The sequence below is a fragment of the Mirounga leonina genome, unplaced genomic scaffold (assembly GCF_011800145.1).
Source record: "Mirounga leonina isolate KUSES-001 unplaced genomic scaffold, KU_Mleo_1.0 Mir_170, whole genome shotgun sequence".
Classification (NCBI taxonomy): domain Eukaryota; kingdom Metazoa; phylum Chordata; class Mammalia; order Carnivora; family Phocidae; genus Mirounga; species Mirounga leonina.
Window position 1 is genome coordinate 509,472 of NW_023270433.1, and position 17,551 is coordinate 527,022.

At 58.2% G+C, this 17,551-nt stretch overlaps 1 protein-coding gene across 5 annotated transcripts in view; it reads right to left on the reverse strand.

The window, feature by feature from the left end:
• Positions 1–4,875, reverse strand: part of NOXA1 (NADPH oxidase activator 1) — a 10,123-nt gene extending 5,248 nt beyond the window's left edge. For 4 of the 5 annotated variants that reach the window (XM_035015364.1, XM_035015366.1, XM_035015363.1 and 1 more), the window contains exons 1-3: positions 4,676–4,875; positions 2,375–2,457; positions 1,274–1,382 (exon numbers count right to left, since the gene is read on the reverse strand). In XM_035015364.1, coding sequence (XP_034871255.1) covers positions 1,274–1,382; positions 2,375–2,457; positions 4,676–4,852 — 369 coding nt within the window. In that variant the 5' untranslated portion in view covers positions 4,853–4,875. Of the gene's footprint in view, positions 1–1,273; positions 1,383–2,374; positions 2,458–4,199 lie in introns of all 5 variants that reach the window. The other variant, XM_035015367.1, reaches the window with a different exon arrangement.
• Positions 4,876–17,551: the final 12,676 nt, after the last annotated feature.

Genomic DNA, 17,551 nt, shown 5'->3' on the forward strand with positions numbered 1-17,551 from the left:
CCCCGCCTCTGACGCCTCTCCTGGCCCCGCCTCCAGCCCCACCCCTGACGCCTCTCCTGGCCCCGCCCCCGCCCCGCCCCTGGCCCCGCCGCGCCTCAGGCACAGCGTCCGAGCGCTCTTCTGGGTGCCCAGCCTGAAGGAGCCTGCCTGGCTCAGTGGCTCTGCCGGGCAGGCCTCACTCTCCAGACGCCCCAGCTGCAGCGGTTCATCGCTCTGGCGCTTCTCTGCTCCGAACATCGGGGCAGATCGCCGAGCTCGGGGAGCATCCTCTCCGCCTGCCTCACCCCCATTCTGCATCTGGCCTGACCCCTTTTGCGGCCCCTTCGACTGTGTGCCGCCCTGCCCAGTGCCCTGCTCTGGGGTGCTGTCCAAGGAGCCCCTTCCTCTGTCCTGTCCCCTTCCTCACGCCCACCCCCGCGTGAAAACACGTTGGACGGACAGGTTGGGTCGGGTGAAGGCTGTCGCCAGCGGGATGTGCTGAGGGCAGAAGCGAAGTTGCCCCGTGCTCCTGGGAGCCGACGCTGCCCGCTGACCCCTCGGCTGCTGCAGGGGCAGCAAGTGCTTGCCCAGCTCGGCCCTATGTCAAGAGAAACCAACCCGTTCTTCCCGCGGCCCTCCGTCCCCATGGCCTGCCAGGTGACCCCACACTCCCAGAGCCAGCTGGCCACCCTCTGGAGATGCTGCTACACAGCTGGCTGGGGGTCACTGCCAGGCCGACGCCCCATGCCCCACCCTGCACTGTTGGGTGCCCTGGGCCAGGGGAGGCTGTGGAGCCCACCCAGCCAGGGGACCCACCCAGGCTGTGGACTTTCCCACGATTTGTTGATTGCAACACAGGCTGCTTGGAGAAGGCTCCAGGCAGCATGTTTCCGGGAGTGCTGGGGGTGTCCTCTCGATTCCCCTCCCTTGGTGTCAGCCACACGGAGAGCCTAGGGTGGGGGCTCACAGCCAAGCTGTATTCCTTCTGACCCCACCTGCCTCTCTCTGCTGATTCTGACCCTCCCCTGCCTTTCTCCTGGTGGCCTCCCACCTCTTCTGCCCCTAAGATTCCTTGGGGTGAAAGTGTGGTCAGTAGGGGTAGCGGGGTGTCTCAGGCCTGAGGGAGCATATCAGTCAACATGACCCCACCTGTGACAGTAACAAGACAGTGGGCCCCAGAGGACGGGGCCTGAAGGGGCTCCCGGGCCATCCACCCACAGACAGCACCCCCAGGGCCCCCAGCTGGCCCCACCTCTTGAAGACCAGCTCCCCGTACAAGTCTGGGCAAGCTCACCTCCCAGGCCTTCAGCTTGAACCGCAGGCCCAGCTGCGTGTAGTCAATGGTGGCATTATCCCTTAGCTGTGCCAGGGCCAGCCGGAAGTCGGACAGGGCCTCCTGGAACCTGTGGGCAGTTGGGGGTTGGGGGGGTGTTCTCAGTGGCTGTAGGGAAAGGGGCCAAGCCCTGCCCCAGCCTTCCCCCGCCCCCATCTCCAGGGACACCTGCTAGGGAGCAGTGGTGGCCACCCAGGTCCTAGCACATGGTAGGCACTCAAGTCCCAACCAATGGGTCAAGGGATCGACATACAGACGTGGCTGTGGGAGGTAGAGGGGGCACCATGCCTGGGGTGTGAGGTGATGTCAGCTCTCATACAGCTCTGACTTCTGGAAATCTCACTCCCCTGCCTGGGGCCCCTGTCTGCACCCCAGGCCCTCTTCCAGCCCTGGCTGTGTAGAGTGCCCTGAGCATTTCCCTCCTGCTTCTCAGGACCCCCATTCCCTGCGGGCCTCCCTCTGCAGAGACCTGCCGGAAGCTCCTGAGCCTCCACTGGAATCCCTATCTCCCCCAGGCAGTCTCCTGGACCCATGTGAGGAGGAGGTTGCCCCCAGAGTCTGCCTGCTTGGCATGGGGCCATCTGCGGGGCTTGTCCTGGGGGCTAGGTGAGATAGGGGGAAGATGAGCTTGTCCTGCAGAATGTTTCCTTCTCTGGGAAGGACCACAGTGCAAAGAGCCCAGGTGAGCATTGAGGACCCCAACCACTTCTGTGTCCCGGGACACACCATTACTGCAGCCCTACTCTCGGTTTCCACATCTGCAGAATGCGTATAATCACACCATCCCTGCTATGGCAAAAATGTGCTGAGGAACAAAGGAGGGGATGCCCATGAAAGCACTCTGTGAACCTCGGCATAGAGAGAAGTCTCCCCATGTAGCTCTGCCCTGTGTCCCGCTCCAGCATGAGCACAGTATCTTCTCCAGGCTTCCCTGGGGCTGTAGAGGAGGGGGTTGGCAAGAGGAGGTGACCCATGGGGAGAGAGGGGGAGGGGGGAGCATAAGAATGGACTTTTCAGAGAAAAGGAGCCATCAGAGGAGAAACAAAGCATCCCTGTGCTCACCTCTCCAGCTGGAAGTTGGCCACTCCTCGCTGGAAGAAGCCAACAGCCATGCAGGTGTCCTTGGTCACTGCTTGGTCAAATGCCTGGGGACAGAAATGCCCACGGATCGCCAAGGTCTGCAATTCTATCACCCCTGTGTCACGCAGTCCAGGCAGATGACCAGTGGCAGGGGGCCAAGGAATTCCATTGGACCCCAGGACAGCCACCTGCAGATAGAAGTTTCCTGCACCAGTCGGGGCCTCCAGAGCTCATGTCTGTGCACCTGCATCACCATTCGGTTTTCCTTGGTGCCACAACCAGAATCAGCCTGAGCTCCCGAAATGCAAAGAGCACAGCGAGGTGTTGTCATAAACCAACTGTCTGCCATGAGGACAAGGGGAAACAACAAAAGGGAACACTCCAGCGCATTAATAATAGTTACCTCTGGGGCATGGAATTATACAAGATTTTTGTCTTTTTAAAATCCTATTTGTGATAGTTCATACAAAATGACACTTCTTATCTATGAGAATCAGAAAGACGGGCGCCTGGGTGGCTCAGTTGGTTAAGCATCTGCCTTCGGCTCAGGTCATGATCCCGGCGTCCTGGGATCGAGTCCCACATCAGGCTCCCTGCTCAGTGGGGAGTCTGCTTCTCCCTCTTCCTCTGTCTCATCACCCCTGCTCGTGCTCTCTCTCTCAAATAAATAAATAAAATCTTTTAAAAAGTACTAGAAAGAACAAGAACACAAAAGTCTTAGTATGTATGTAAAGTACAGCTCTTCCCTAAACTTCACTCAAACGAGGTTGACTATTCCTAACCAGAACAGTAGTCATCAGTTAAACACGGGTAATAGGAGGGGCATCATGGTCTTACAAATCTGGCCAAATGGGGGGCTTACTGCAGAACTGGGATTGACCTAAGGTTGAAGGTACACACAGAGACATTGATGGGGGGACACTCAGTGCCAGAGAAATCCATTTGTTTGCTACCCTGCCACACAGAGCAGCCAAGTCAAGGTCACATAGGGTTCCTATCAACAGACTGCTTTCCTACCTACACCCCTCCTCACCCTGCCCTGCTCCTCAGAGACAGTTTTAATAATTATAGCCATTCCATCTGCTTTAAAAAATCTCCATATTTCCAACTAATGTGCCCATCTATTATTACTTAATTTTATTGACTTTGGACAGTCCTCCCTCTTCTCTTGGGGTAAAGAATTTAATACCATATTCTCCTGCTCACCACCTCTGTCCCTTCTCTAGTTAACTCACAGTTTATGAATAAGTGATAAATGGATTGGCCTTATATCTACTATTGATTGAGCTACCTAGTGTCTGGTGATTATATTCCCTTTCTTGGATAACACTTTAAAACTGAAATTGTTACTAAGAATTGTAGGTTCATATGCAGATGCAAGAAATGACAGAGGAGATCCCTCGTACCCTTTGCCCAGTCTCCCCCCCAACTCCCGTGGTGAAGTTTTACAAGATATCGACATTGATGCTCTCCTACATCTAATTCTCTTTTCATTTGTGTCATTTTCCAGGTAGCTGCCACCGATTGTCTCAAAAACTGCAGGATCCTGGTTCTTTCTGTTGGCGATTTGGGGACCAGAGAATGAGTAGGGTGCTGCTGGATTTTTGTATGCACCTGGGGAACATGCATCACTTTAAAGAACACAAAGTGTTTAAAGGGCAGAGGGTGGTTCTGTGCTGCCCTCTCAGCAGCGGGCAGCCGGTGTGCCAGCCGGTGTGCACTCTTGAGCTCTTGGTTCTGTTTTGGGGAACAGACTGGGGAAAAGATGAGTACTTAGATCTGGGGTCTGGGTACCAACAAGACAGACCTCATCTCCTTCCCATCGCCACAGCTGTCTGATGAAGTCCCCGCTCTAAACTCTACACCTTGGGGGACAGGCAAGCCCCTCGCAAGCAGGATCCAGCGTCCAGCCTATTTCTAGGTATTACCACGACGAGCACCTGAGCCTGCAGGACCCCAGGCCTTCCCTGTGACCACAGAGTCTGGCGCATGGTCATCACCTCGAGGAGACGGCGAGGGAGGCCGCCCCCATCACGCCCTGACTGAGTCCAGCGTGGGGTCCCTCGACCACACGGCTCCCCCCTGCCTTCGGTGGTCACTGAGGCAGAACGCTGCGGGGACATCCCCAGATGACCATCCGGAAGAAGGACGGGGACCCCGGGCTCACCCCTGCAGCTGGGTCTTTATCGCACGGTGAGATTCCCCAGGGTCGGGGAACAGCCTTCCCAAGGGGTGGGGGCTCTGCCACCAACCCTGGTGCCTGGCTGTCGCGCGCCGGCTCACCCGCAGCGCGGCCTCCGGGTCCCCGGCCAGCAGGTGCACGCAGCCCACGTTGAAGCACGTCCTGGCGGGCGGCTCGGGGTCGCCCGAGAAGAGGCGGAGGGCGCAGCCCCAGTCCCCGCGCGCCACAGCCTGCACGCCCCGCTGCCAGTCGCGCACCAGGTCTCCTAGAGAGGGCATGGCGGCGTGGACACCCGCCAGACGGCGGCGGGCGCCCGGCTTCCGGGCGGGAGCGCGGCGGGCGAGGCCGCGGCGGTGGGGGTCCCGTGGGGGACCCGGCGGGGCGACGGGGGGCCGAGGGCCGCGGAGCAGGAGCTTCAGGACGTGGGGGCCCCCCTAGAGGCCGGCAGGGGGTCCAGACCGAGGGGGCGCTTGGCCCTCGGAGCGCGCGCAGCCCGCGAGCCGCAGGTGCGCCACGCCTCCTGCCGCCCACGGCGCCCCTGGCGGCCGAGCGTCGCCGCCCCCCCAGCGGGCCCCTCCGCCCGCAGGCCCCGCCCCCAGGGACCGCCCCTCTAATCCGGCCCCGCCCCTTCCCCGCTTCGGCCGCGCCCCTCCGGGCTTCCGCCGGGAGCTCCCGGCGCTCGCGTTTCCCGCCTCGCGCGCCCCGGGCCGTGTGGGTCTCGGTGCGCCGGGGAAAGCCGTCGGGCCGCCGCGGCCGCGGCCGGGCCAGGGTTCCGGGCGGACCCCGCTGGCTCAGGTGAGCGACCGCTGGGGCGCGGGCCGAGGTGGGCCGGGCTTGGGGTCCCCGGGACGCCAGGGGGTAGGGCGGAGCCGGGCCGGGCTGTGGCCGAGCTGGCGCCCCGGCCGCGCCAGCCCGGCTCTGCTGGGACGGGCGAGCCGCGGGAGCTCGTCCTGGGGTCCCACGCAGCGGTGGGGGAACTCTTTGAGGCAGTTTTGCTGCAAAGGGGAGTAGAGCGATAGGGGGGTGTGACCTTGCGGAGGGGGTTAAGATGGAAAGGCTCACAGTATGTTGATGGGCTGGCCCTAGCGAGGGGAAATGATGATGGGGCGGGAGAGGGGACAGTCTCGGGGGGGGGGCAGATCTGTGGGTGCAGACACTGGGGGGGGGGGGTCCCTTCCAGCTGCTTCCACTTGCTCTGGAAGCAGGTAGCCAGGTCCTGGACTGGGAGGCAGGACAGGGCAGAGTGGGGCTGAGGACAGAGGAGGAGGAAGTCCACCATAGGAGCGAGGGAGTGCACCCACCCGGGGCTCGTGTTCAGGATGGAAAGAGACTGGGCACTTCGGCCGGGCTCCTCCAACCCAGATGAAGGGAACAGGACTGGAGGTGAGAGTGGTGAGGGGGTGTCAGGTCGAAGGTTTGAGCTGCAAGGATGGGGTAGGGTGTGGGGGGCCGCAGCTGTCGGCACTGAGGAGCCCTAGGTGGGACCTAGGTGGGCTGGTGGGAGAGGCACTGAGGCGGTGGCCCCAGGGGCTGTGAAGGGCAGAGCACAGATGCAGGAATGACCCCGAGCAAACGTTGTAGGGAAGGTAGGGAGGATGGGGAGTGGGAGGGATGTCCACATGGGGGGATTCAGGAAGGACAGGATCCCGCCGTGGGTACCCACCCACCTCCAGGCCAGTAGATCAGGAAACCCAGACCCCACTGGTGAGGAAGCAAGTCCTCAGGGGCAGAGGCTCACGGACATTTACTGAGGAAGCTGCCCAGGTGCCCTCCCAGGCATGCCACAGGCGTGGGTCCTCACAGGTCCGCCAGGCCAGGACTCAGCACTCCTGTTCCTCAGGTAAGGAAGCCTGCAGGGTCAGAGAGCTGGCCCAGGTCACACAGGGAGGAGACAGAAGCCATAAGTGAGCAGAGTGGCTCCCAGGTCCCAGGACCCACAGGCCCAACAGGGGAAGGAGGATGGCCGACATGGAAGGCAAGCCAAGTCGCGAGTCACAGCTGAGCTCGGGCTCTGAGAGCCATCGAGGATACAAGCCTCCCCTGGGTGTTCTCTTAGGTAAACAGAGGAGCAGAGCCTGTCTACGGGAGCGTTTCTGGGGCTGCGTGCTGTGATGGTTCATTTTACGGGTGCCCACAGAGTTGGTCAAATAGTCACAGGTTGCTGGGAAAGTATTATTTATTGATTTATGGGGGGGCAAGAGCATGGGGGGAGGGGAGGAACAGAGGGGCAGAGGGAGAGGAAGGGGGACCCCTGCTGAGCACGGATCCCGAGGTGGGACTCCCTCCCGCGACCCTGAGATCACGACCTGAGCGGGAACCAAGAGCTGGAGGCTTGACCGACTGAGCCCCCCAGGCGCCGGGTGGGTATTTTTATGAGATCAACATTTGCAGCAGTAGACTCGTCTGAGGCAGATGACCCTTCCTAACATGGGAACGGGACTGGAGGTGTGGGTGGTGAGGGGGTGTTGGAGGCCTGTCAGTCGAAGGGGAGGGGAACGTGCCCCCAGACTCAAGCGGAGGCAGCCAGAGCTCTTCCCCGGGTCTCGTCCTGTCGGACCAGCCTGCAGATTCCGGATTTGCCCGCCCCCACAACTGCTCACAGTCTCTCCCTCTCTGTGCACCTGTTGGTTCTGTTTCTCCGGAGAACCCTGACTAACACAAGTGCTAAGAGCGTGACAGCAAGTAAGACATACACGGGGTGTCAGTAGGGACATGGGCTGAGAAGGCAGAGGCCCCTGCAGCGACTCGGGACTTCCAGGAGGGGCTCCTGGCACGGGGGGGGGGGGGGTGGCGCCACCTGGGGCTCTAGGGGCCTCTACTTTCTCGGTGAAGGAGGTCCTCAGGGTCACCGAGGTGGGCGGGGCACAGGGCGGGGCCTACTTGCCACGGGGGCGGGCCGGGGGCCGGGTTAGTCCCGCTCGCCGTGCCCCCACCGGGAGCCCACAGCGGGACGGGTGACAAGGACAAGGGACGGACGGTCCCCACGAGTGTCACCAGCACCTGCCCACGTCCCGCCGTCCCGCGGGTGGGGCTCGGGACCCCCCCACTGCTGGGCCTCTGCTAGCCCCGCGGACACACTGAGAACACCCCCTCACCACTCTCACCTCCAGTCCTGTTCCCTTCATCTGGGTTGGAGGAGCCCGGCCGAAGTGCCCAGTCTCTTTCCATCCTGAACACGAGCCCCGGGTGGGTGCACTCCCTCGCTCCTATGGTGGACTTCCTCCTCCTCTGTCCTCAGCCCCACTCTGCCCTGTCCTGCCTCCCAGTCCAGGACCTGGCTACCTGCTTCCAGAGCAAGTGGAAGCAGCTGGAAGGGACCCCCCCTCCCCAGTGTCTGCACCCACAGATCTGCCCCCTCCCTGAGACTGTCCCCTCTCCCGCCCCATCATCATTTCCCCTCGCTAGGGCCAGCCCATCAACATACTGTGAGCCTTTCCATCTTAACCCCCTCCGCAAGGTCACACCCCCCTATCGCTCTACTCCCCTTTGCAGCAAAACTGCCTCAAAGAGTTCTCAGTGTGTCCAGTACTTTTGCTGTGTACTTTTCAGAAATTGAGATGTAATTCACGTATCAGCAAGTTCACTTTTAAAGTGTGCAGATCACTGTTTTTGTCCTGTTCACAGTATTGTACAACCATCCCCGATAATTCTAGAGCACTTCATCGCCGTTGCTCTCATGCCCCATCACCCCTGTCCCAGCCCCTGCCAACCACTGATCCCCGTCTCTACAGATTTGCCTCTTCTGGACGTTGCATATAAATGGAACCACACAGCATGTGCACTTTGTGTCTGGCTTCTCTCACTCGGCATCAGTTTTTTGAGGTTCATTCCTGTTGTAGCCTGTATCAGAGTTTTGAGACTGAGTAACATTCCATTGTATGGATGGACCCTGTTTTGTTCATCCATTCCTCCACTCATGGGCATTTGGGCAGTTCCCACTTTTTGACTATCACGAGAAATGCTTCTGTGAACATTTGTTACAAGTTCTGTGTGGACGTGTTTTCGGTTCTCTTGCGTACACACCTAGGAGCGGAGTCACTGGCTCATGGGGTCACTCCATTGAACTTTGTTCCAGGTGGCTGTCCTGTTCCACATTTCCGTCATGCTGCTTGCTCCTGAACCGGCTCTAGGTGGCCTTCCTGCCATCACTTTACCCAGAGGCTTGTCGGGGTCACCAGCAACCTCCTCCTCCTGAGCCAGGGGGCCCTGGGCATGCCATCCTCCCCACTTAGCGCCTGACCTCAGGTCATGGCCTCCCCCGGGTCCCCTCTGCCCCCTGGCTGCCCTCCTGCCTCCCCTGGGCTCCCGTTGTTTATTACCGCTGGGGCGTCTGCAGCGTCTGCTCTCATACCAACTTTTTGATTTCCATAATAGCAAGGTAGAAGCAGCCCCATCCCGGTCACTGTATACTATTTGTACTGCGGCTGTCTTAGTCATAGCCCCAAACTAGACACCCCCAGAAGTCCTGCGGTAGTGGAATGGGTACGCAGGCTGCGCCCGCCCGTGGAACAGGCTGCGGAACAGGGGATGCAGCAGCTTGCGGGTCTCAGGGAGCATGCCGAGTGAGAAAAGGTCGCACGCTTTGATTCCATCTATGTAATTTTCTTAAATGAAAATTATATAAATGGAGAGCAGATTAGCGGTGTTTGGGGCCACTAACAGATTAGGCTCTAAAAGGACAACACCGAAGGGTCCTGTGGGGCGGACTGTCCTGGGTCTTGACTGAATCCGTGTCAGGCCCTGGTTGTGATGCTGACTACGGTCACGTCTGGAGGACTGGATATAGCATATAGGGGTAGCTGTTTCTCTCCGAATGCATGTGTATCTCCAGTTATCTCAGATGTTTAAAACAATTTTTAAAGAAGGTTTCAATTACAGGTTTTTCTGTTTTACAGATACCCTGAAGGTTGAAATGATTAATGAGCCTAAGATTCGTCCAGCTCTGAAATTCAACTGCTTAAATGTTAACGTAGAAAACTTCCTTCTGTCTGAGCTAAAATCTATTCCCAAGCAGGTGTTGAGGCATCTGGAGTGGCCGATCTGAAGCTGGCCTTCTCAGACGGGTGGCCTGCTGTCCTGAGGGAGGCCTCCCAGGCTCCTGCCGCGGTCACCCTCCTCCACGTCAGTGTTCCGGGGAGGCCCGCTAAGACTGTGTGGATCACACGGTTCCTACATCGGTGGAAGAGTCCAGAAAAGGGAACCATTTCCTAAGGTAAGAATGTGACTCAGATAGCAGTCAGCATAGTGCTGGAACTTATTTTTAAAGGAATGCGATAATCATGGTTAATTCTGGAGCACAGGTGTCAAAGAAATGGGCAGGAATTGGGTTTAGCCCAATACAAAGAAGTTGGGGTTCTTTTCCCCCTTTCTAAACAACGGGAACTTTCCAAGAAAAAAAATAAATAAAAATAAGATTTTTCTCTCAGGAAATAAAAATAGCCTTGGTGTGATTGAAATGCTTGGTGTTGGAGACCAGCTTCCTGAGTCCTGGCCCCGACCGGGGCTGCGTCTAATTCAGGGTCACGGAGCCCCTCTGTGGAGGGTTCACTGAGGAGGCGCCCACCGTCGGCCACGTTTCTGAGACCCACAACTTCAGCCTGTTCATGGGCTCCTGACCGTTGACATGGGCGCTGAGGACCTCACCCTCCGCCACCCCAGGAAATCTTGAAGAGGAAAACCAGAAGGACATGGAAGGCAGCCATGCAGACAGGAAGCGGCTCAAGATTCATCCCTTTAAGGTTCAGAGTTGAGACTGTAAAACTGGGAAAATTGTAACGCACTCCTGCGGGACTCCATGGTGGTCAAGGGCTTCATCCTCCGGGCAGATGGGAGTCCAGGTCCGTGGGCACCGGAGTGGCAGCACCCACTCTGCTCTCACAGACCCAAGCCAGCCCCTGTTACTTGGCCTTGCAGTCTCAAACAGAGGAACATGTTGCCACTGGTCTCTGAGCTCATTTCTGCACGCGGCCCTTCCAAGCAGGTGTCTGTCTGGGCCAGGATTGGAAAGTCAGATACAGGACAGTCCCACAGCTGTGTGGGGCTCTGCACCGTGGCCGCTCCGAGCGCCAGGGCCTGTCTCCACAGTGTGTACTGCTGTCTGCAGGGGAAAGCGGGAGGGGGGCAGGCTTAGAACCTTAGAGCAGACCCACAGCATCACCTTACGTCCGACGAATCCAGTGAAACAGCCAGTGCAAAAGGGAAGAGTGTACGCTGCGTGAATTGAATGAATGAGCAAGTGGGTAACACCTTGAAACATGCAGGGGTGCGTCCTGGATGCTAAGGGGATCCCGGAGAGAAATAACGGGTCATTTACTGCCAGGCCAGCACAGCAGCCCTGGAGGTCAGAAGGAAGCAGAGTATCTACGAGGAACACACAAATCCAAGGAAGCCGGATTTAGCCAAAAAGGAAGGAAATCGTGCCCGAAAAGGTAAAAAACAAATGGAAGAAACCAAAAGGAGGAAGAGGGAGTTAATAAAGAGAAAAGCGTAGTGAATTAGGTAATTAAATCAGGAAGTATAAAATTAGTAAGACCAAAAACTAGTTCTTAAAAAGACCAATGAAATAAACTCTGACAAGACTAAGGAAAAACAAGAGAGACGTAAACGACGTTCAGCGTTAAAGAGCGGAGAACCACACATTTGCCACGTCCACACCAATACTGTGGTCATAAATGGGAAAACCTCCTCAAGGAATCGGATGACTTCCTGGCAATCCAGTCTATCCGAACAGACCTGAGAAGAAATAGGGAACTGGAGCAGGCGATGAGCGTCAGAGACCCAACAGGCTGAAGGGTTTCAGCCACGCAGGCAGTGGGTGGGCCGCTGCCAGCCCTGCTCGGGCACACGGCCCGGCCAGCGCTCCGGCTCAGACACGGGCCCCCAGCCCCAGCCGAGCCTTGCGACAACGCAGCCCCTGCCTCGTTCTGGCTGCAACCCCCAGAAACCCTGAGCAGGACCGCGCGGTCAAGCCGCTTCCAGTTCCCGACCCCTGACCCTGCGCAGGACAATAAAAGAGCGTTCTGCTCTAGTAGGCCACTGAGTTTGGGGCCACATTCGTTTGGCAGCAGAATGTGACCCATGAGAGGCCAGCGCGGTCAGGCTTGGTCACGAGGGCAGAGCTGGAGCCCTGGGGAGCCCTGGGGAGACTGCTGTACAGCAGAGTACCTGGGGTCTCCTCCCATGTGGGGCTCATGGAGCAGGTGGCCCCATCTCCTTTCCAAAGCTGAGGTTTCCTCATAGCTTATTTATTTATTTATTTTTTATTTATTTTTTTTAAAGATTTTTATTTATTTATTTGAGAGAGAATGAGAGAGAGAGAGAGCACATGAGAGGGGGGAGGGTCAGAGGGAGAAGCAGACTCCCCGTCGAGCAGGGAACCCGATGCGGGACTCGATCCCGGGACTCCAGGATCGTGACCTGAGCCGAAGGCAGTCGCTTAACCAACTGAGCCACCCAGGCGCCCCTATTTTAACATTTTTAAAAAAGATTTTAAAAATTTATTTGAGAGAGAGAGGGCCTGAGCACAAGTGGGAGGGACAGAGGGAAAGAGAATCTCATGTCGACTCTGTGCTCAGTGCAGAGCCCGACGTGGGGCTTGATCCCACCACCCGGAGACCATGACCTGAGCTGAAACCATGAGTCCCACACTTAACTGATTGCGCCACCCAGGCGCCCCGATTTTTACTTTTAAAATATCATTTGTGATTTTCTTTTCTTTGTGAATACTAAGTGGAATGTGTTCCTTGTATAATGTTTAGCAAATACAAAAAAATAAAATGGAAAGTAGAAGTGGTGGTCTGCACCCCCTGCCCCCCCGCCCGGTGCCTGTGTGTCCTCTGCGTCCCGCCCAGTGCTGACGGGTCTGGGGGTGTCCTGGGCCCACACTGTAGCAGGGCTGCTTTCGTTAAACGCAACTTTATGCCACATTGTGAGGTCCTTTTTCTCCACGACATTAAATGTTTTTGTAAAATGTCGTTTTTAAGTAGCCATTCATCATTCACATGATTTCTACCCCATTTTTGGATAAGCGGGGGGCCCTCACAAGAGCGGGCAGGGAGCTGGAAAGCCCAGCTGAACGGTGGGGCCAGTGACTTCTGCCCTCCGCCCCCTCCCCTGCTGCAGCCCGGACCCTGTGGGAAAGGGTCCTGGAGGCAGGACTCAGGAGGGGCTGTCCCACCTGAGCGGTGACGCAGGGCCGAAGCCGACTAGCTTAACCCGAGTGACCCTTGACAGTGGGCACCGTGGCGAGTGTGCAGAAAACCACCACTTCCAGCCCAGAAAACCCACAGCTGCTCCAGAGAGGCCCACCCCCCCCCACGGTATCTCTGGAAAGTTGCTTTCTTTTTTTTTTTTTTAATGTTTTATTTATTTATTCATGAGAGTCAGAGAAAGAGAGGCAGAGGGAGAAGCAGGCTCCCCGCCTAGCAGGGAGCCCGATGCGGGACTCGATCTCAGGACCCCGGGATCATGACCTGAGCCGAAGGCAGACGCTCAACCATCTGAGCCACCCAGGCGCCCTGGAAAGTTGCTTTCTTGTGTTTTAGATTGGTGGTCTTAATTTTTTTTTTTTAAGATTTTATTTATTTATTTGACAGAGAGAGAGAGAGCACAAGCAGGGGGAGTGGCAGGCAGAGGCAGAGGGAGAAGCAGGCTCCCCACAGAGAAGGGGGAGCCCGATGCGGGACTCGATCCCAGGACTCCAGGATCATGACCTGAGCCGAAGGCAGTCGCTTAACCAACTGAGCCACCCAGGCGCCCGGTGGTCTTAATTTTTAAAGAAAGGAACGACTCTTAAGTGAGTAAGTGAAAAATCACTCCCACTAGGCCGGATAGAATAACAAGGACAGACACCAACAAGTCAGTGTTGGCAAGGATGTGCAGAAATCGGGACCTTCGTGCGCTGTGGCGGGATGCAGTGTGGCAGCTCCCCGGCTCAGCTCGGCCCAGCTCAGCCCGTTCCCCCGAGAAAAGGTGGCATGTATCCACAGAAACACCTGTGTGCGACTGTCCATGGAAATAACCCAGATGAGTGTGGCCCCGCTGTACCACGGAACGTTACTCGGCCACGGAAAGAATAGGTGCTAGCAGGTGCTACAGCGTGGACGGACCGTGAAAACAACATGTTGGGTAAGAGAAGCCGGAGGCAGGCCACATATGGTAGGGTTCCACGTGTGTGAATGCTTAGACAGGCGAGCCCCGGGGGGCAAAGTGGGTTTGTGGTTGCCAAAGGGGGGGTGGGGAGCAACGGCTAACGGGTACAAATCATCTTGGGGTGATGAACGTGTACTGGAATTAGGCAGTGGTGATGTTTTCTCGTACCTAAATATACTAAAAACACTGAGTTGTGCACTTTAAAAGGGTAGATTTTGTGGTGTGTGTATTATATCAATAAAGCTTTAAAAAAATCACGGAGTTGTGTGCCCAGACATTTAATTCAGTTTGAAAACCAGTCGAAACAGCTTTCGAATTAGTGTTCTTGTTGAACCAAAGAGACACGAGCGCCCCTGTTTTCAGGGGTCCAGGCTGCGCGCGCCCCATGTGTCTGGGGTGGTGACCCCAGCCCCACCTACATTTGGAATTTGGGGACAGCAGAGGGAGCCCCTGGTGGTGTTGGGTCCGGGCGCAGCATCTCTGCTGGGGGGCAGCCAGGCTCCTCTGGGGCTGCCCTTCGGTCTGGCCAGCTGCTTTCTCGGTCGACACCAGTGGGCCCAGCAGAAATAGGTGAACCACACATGTGATTTTAAATTTTCTAAACACTAAAAATATAAAAGGAGAAGGTGAGGTGCTCCTGGCTGGCTCTGTTGGTGGAGCGTGTGTCTCTTGATCTCAGGGTCATGAGTTCAAGCCCCAGGTGGGCATAGAGCTTACTTGTAAAAAAAAAAATTTTTTAAATAAATTTTAATAATATATTCTAACTCCAGTATTCCCTGAATATCACCATTCCCACCTGTAACTGATATAAAAAATCAATCCTGAGACATTTTATGCTATTATCCCAGGTGTATTTTGCACTTAAGCCAGGACGTGGCTGACTGTGGGATGGGGGGGCTGGGCAGTGCAGGCCCAGGAGGGGACGGGCCGCCCCATGGGGGCGCCGGCTTCTGGAGACTGAGGCTGGCGCTGACCCCTTGCCCTCCAACCTGCTGCGCCGTGTTCCTGCGCGCGTCCTGTCGGTCACGTGGCGTGGCTGCCATCCACGGGGCCCGAGGGTTGGGTGCTGCCTGTGGTGGCCCGGGGAGGAGCCACGCTCTCAGAAGGGCTCTGGCACACAGTCCACTGTCAGCCCCTCCTGGGCCTCGGCCGCCCCGTGGTGAAGGGCACAGGAACCACCTGCAGGGGGTCAGCCGGCGCCTCCATACGTGCAGAAAACAGCATAGCACAGCGGTGGAGGAAGCGTGACCCGGCGCCCAAACGAGAATGCTCTGATGACCTACTTAAGGTCACCTCAGTTAACCACTGTGGCCTGTTCTCCTGGGATGGATGGACAGACGGGTGGAAGGCTGAGCCCCGGCCCCACGTGGCTGCACTGGACCCTCAGCCAGCAATGTAGCTTCTTTTGGGGACTTTTAATGTCTGCCCTTTTCCTTTCATCTCCACCGTTCTGGGTTATTTGAAGGGCAGCTTCAGGTCAGGAGACACCCTGAAGTGTCCGCTCCATGCTGCCCCTTCCAAGCCGGGAGGCTGGTCCTCTGGGCTTCCGGCAGGGTCCCTCCCACGGGCGAAGCCTGCAGTGGGGAGACCCCGGGCCTGAAGGACGTGCCTCCCCACCCATCTCAGAGCAAGCCGGGCCCGCGCTGCTTCCGCTCCTGTGCAACGGAGGGGACAGCCAGGTCACAGCCAGGGCTGGGCAGGTGTCGTGAGCCCCCCTCTGTGGTTCTCGTGCCTTCACGTACCCCCACGGGGCCCCAGCCTGGGTGGTGCTGATGCCGGGGGCTCTGTCTGGCCCTCTTCCCCCCCTCCCCCCAGGCCTGGTTGAGGGGCTGGGTTTCAGGAGGCCTTGGATCCGGCTCGGTCAGTGCGCGGAGCGGGAGGCCTGGTGGGCACAGGGCTGGCACCTCGGGGGGCCCTGGAACATCCCGAACCTACAGCAGATGCGTGAAAATAAAGCAGCCAGTTATTTTACCAGCAAAATGGGTTTACTGGGGAAGGGCACAGGAATTGGGATTCAGGACAAGCGAGCCATGGCGAAAGCACAGGCAAGTCTGGGGACCAGAGCACGTTGCCAGGGACTGCTTGAATGGACGCCCCGCGCAGGAAGGGAGGGCGCAGGGTGCCCGCAGCTTCTCGGCCCAGCCGCCCCTCCTCCTGCCGGGGCCAGGGCGGAGCGGACGCGCAGCTCGAGCTCGCCGTCCGGTCGGGCGGCGCCGCCGGATGCTCGGGCTGAGCGCTCCCCCTGCTGCCCGCCTGGCTCCGTGGACGCGCGGCTTCCAGCCTGCGTCGGGCCGCACTGCGCGCCCCCGGGCGGGCGCCGGTTCAGCTCCCGGGGCTGCGCCCTCCTGCCGGTGAGTGTGCCGCTGGGCGGGCCCCAGCAGGCGCCGAGCGGGCCAGGGGCGCGGGAGCCTCCGCCGCGGGTGCGCTCCCTGGGGCAGATGTTCCGATGTTCCCAGCAGGAGAGAACCGCGACGCCTAAATGAGTTGCACATGGGGACGGTTCATTTCGAACGGAAGTTGCAAAACCGCCGTGGGCTCTGGAAGGCCGTCCCGCGAAGGCCTGCTGGCCTGGGTGGGGCTTGCAAACCCTGATGCACGTTTTCAGCTCAAGACAATTTGGGCTCCAAGCGGGTTTTTTCACTTTAAAATGAGGTCAGTTAAAACCGTCTGCCTGGGGTGAACTTGACCTTGGTCTGTGGCGCTGTTTTCATTCTCAGAAGCACATGGGCTTCACTGCGCGGCTGCCCGTCCTGGAGTTCGGACTCCAGGCTCGGGAGCAGAACAAAGGTTGTGTAACGAGAGCTGAGCTGGGCTTTCCGTGGCCTCACCCTTTCCCAAGGAGGAGGGTCTGGGTCTGTCTACCTGCCCCGGGGCTCGCCTGAGGACACAGCCCACCACCCACCTCTGGCTGCCGCACTCCTCAGAGGAAAGGGGAGGGTAGCCTGGAGCAGGTCTTGGAATTGTGGGGGTTTCTCCCCCGAGATTAGAAAAGCCCCTCTCCCTCAAAAGAGCCACTTGGTCCTCTGCCCCCTTCCTAGGCTGACCAGCAGAGCGGGTGGCTGCCACGCAGAGGAGGTCATCAGGGTCATGGCAGCGTGGACAGGGCCTGACCGCCGGAGGTGACTGGACCGCAGGGCAGCGTTCCTCCTGGGGTGACTGACTTGAAGGGGTCAGAGGGACCTTTGCCCTGCACTGATGCTGGTCTTTATTATAATTCTGATCAGAGTGAGGCTCCACCTTTTTAAAGAGGAGCCCACAGGCCCACACAAGTGTGGGGACGGCCAATGAGATGGGGGTGGTCTGGGGGTCTGGCTCTGCTTGAAGGAGGGCTATGGACAGGGCATGTCTGCAAGCCCACTGCCTCCCCTTGAGACCCTTTTAGCAGCCCCCCAGAGTGGCCTGCAGCTGGGGCAGTAGCGTAGGGAACCGGCTACAGTGGGACCCGAGATGGAGGCCAGGAGGAGGAGTCACCACGTGGGGCTAATGGAAACCAACCAAGTGGCTCTCAGTCAGTCCTGCTGGAGCTGGATGCTTGGCCCTGTGTTTTGGAGGGGAGACATAAAAGTGTGCTGAGCCAGAATGCTGCACCCCGGGGAGAGCTCCCGCCCCCCATCATGCTTTTTACTCTCCCCCCCAACAGCCTTCCGTCCAGGGAATGCAGGCCCCAGCATGCACCGGCCTTTCCCCGCCCCAGCCAGGGGCTCACTGCCCATGGGGGTGCTGTGGATGGACCTGCCTGAGATGCCGTCCAGGCATCTGCTGCACATACTGTGAAGTGTCACGGGCTCCAGAAGCGCTAAACAGCGATGTTGACACCTTGGAGCAGG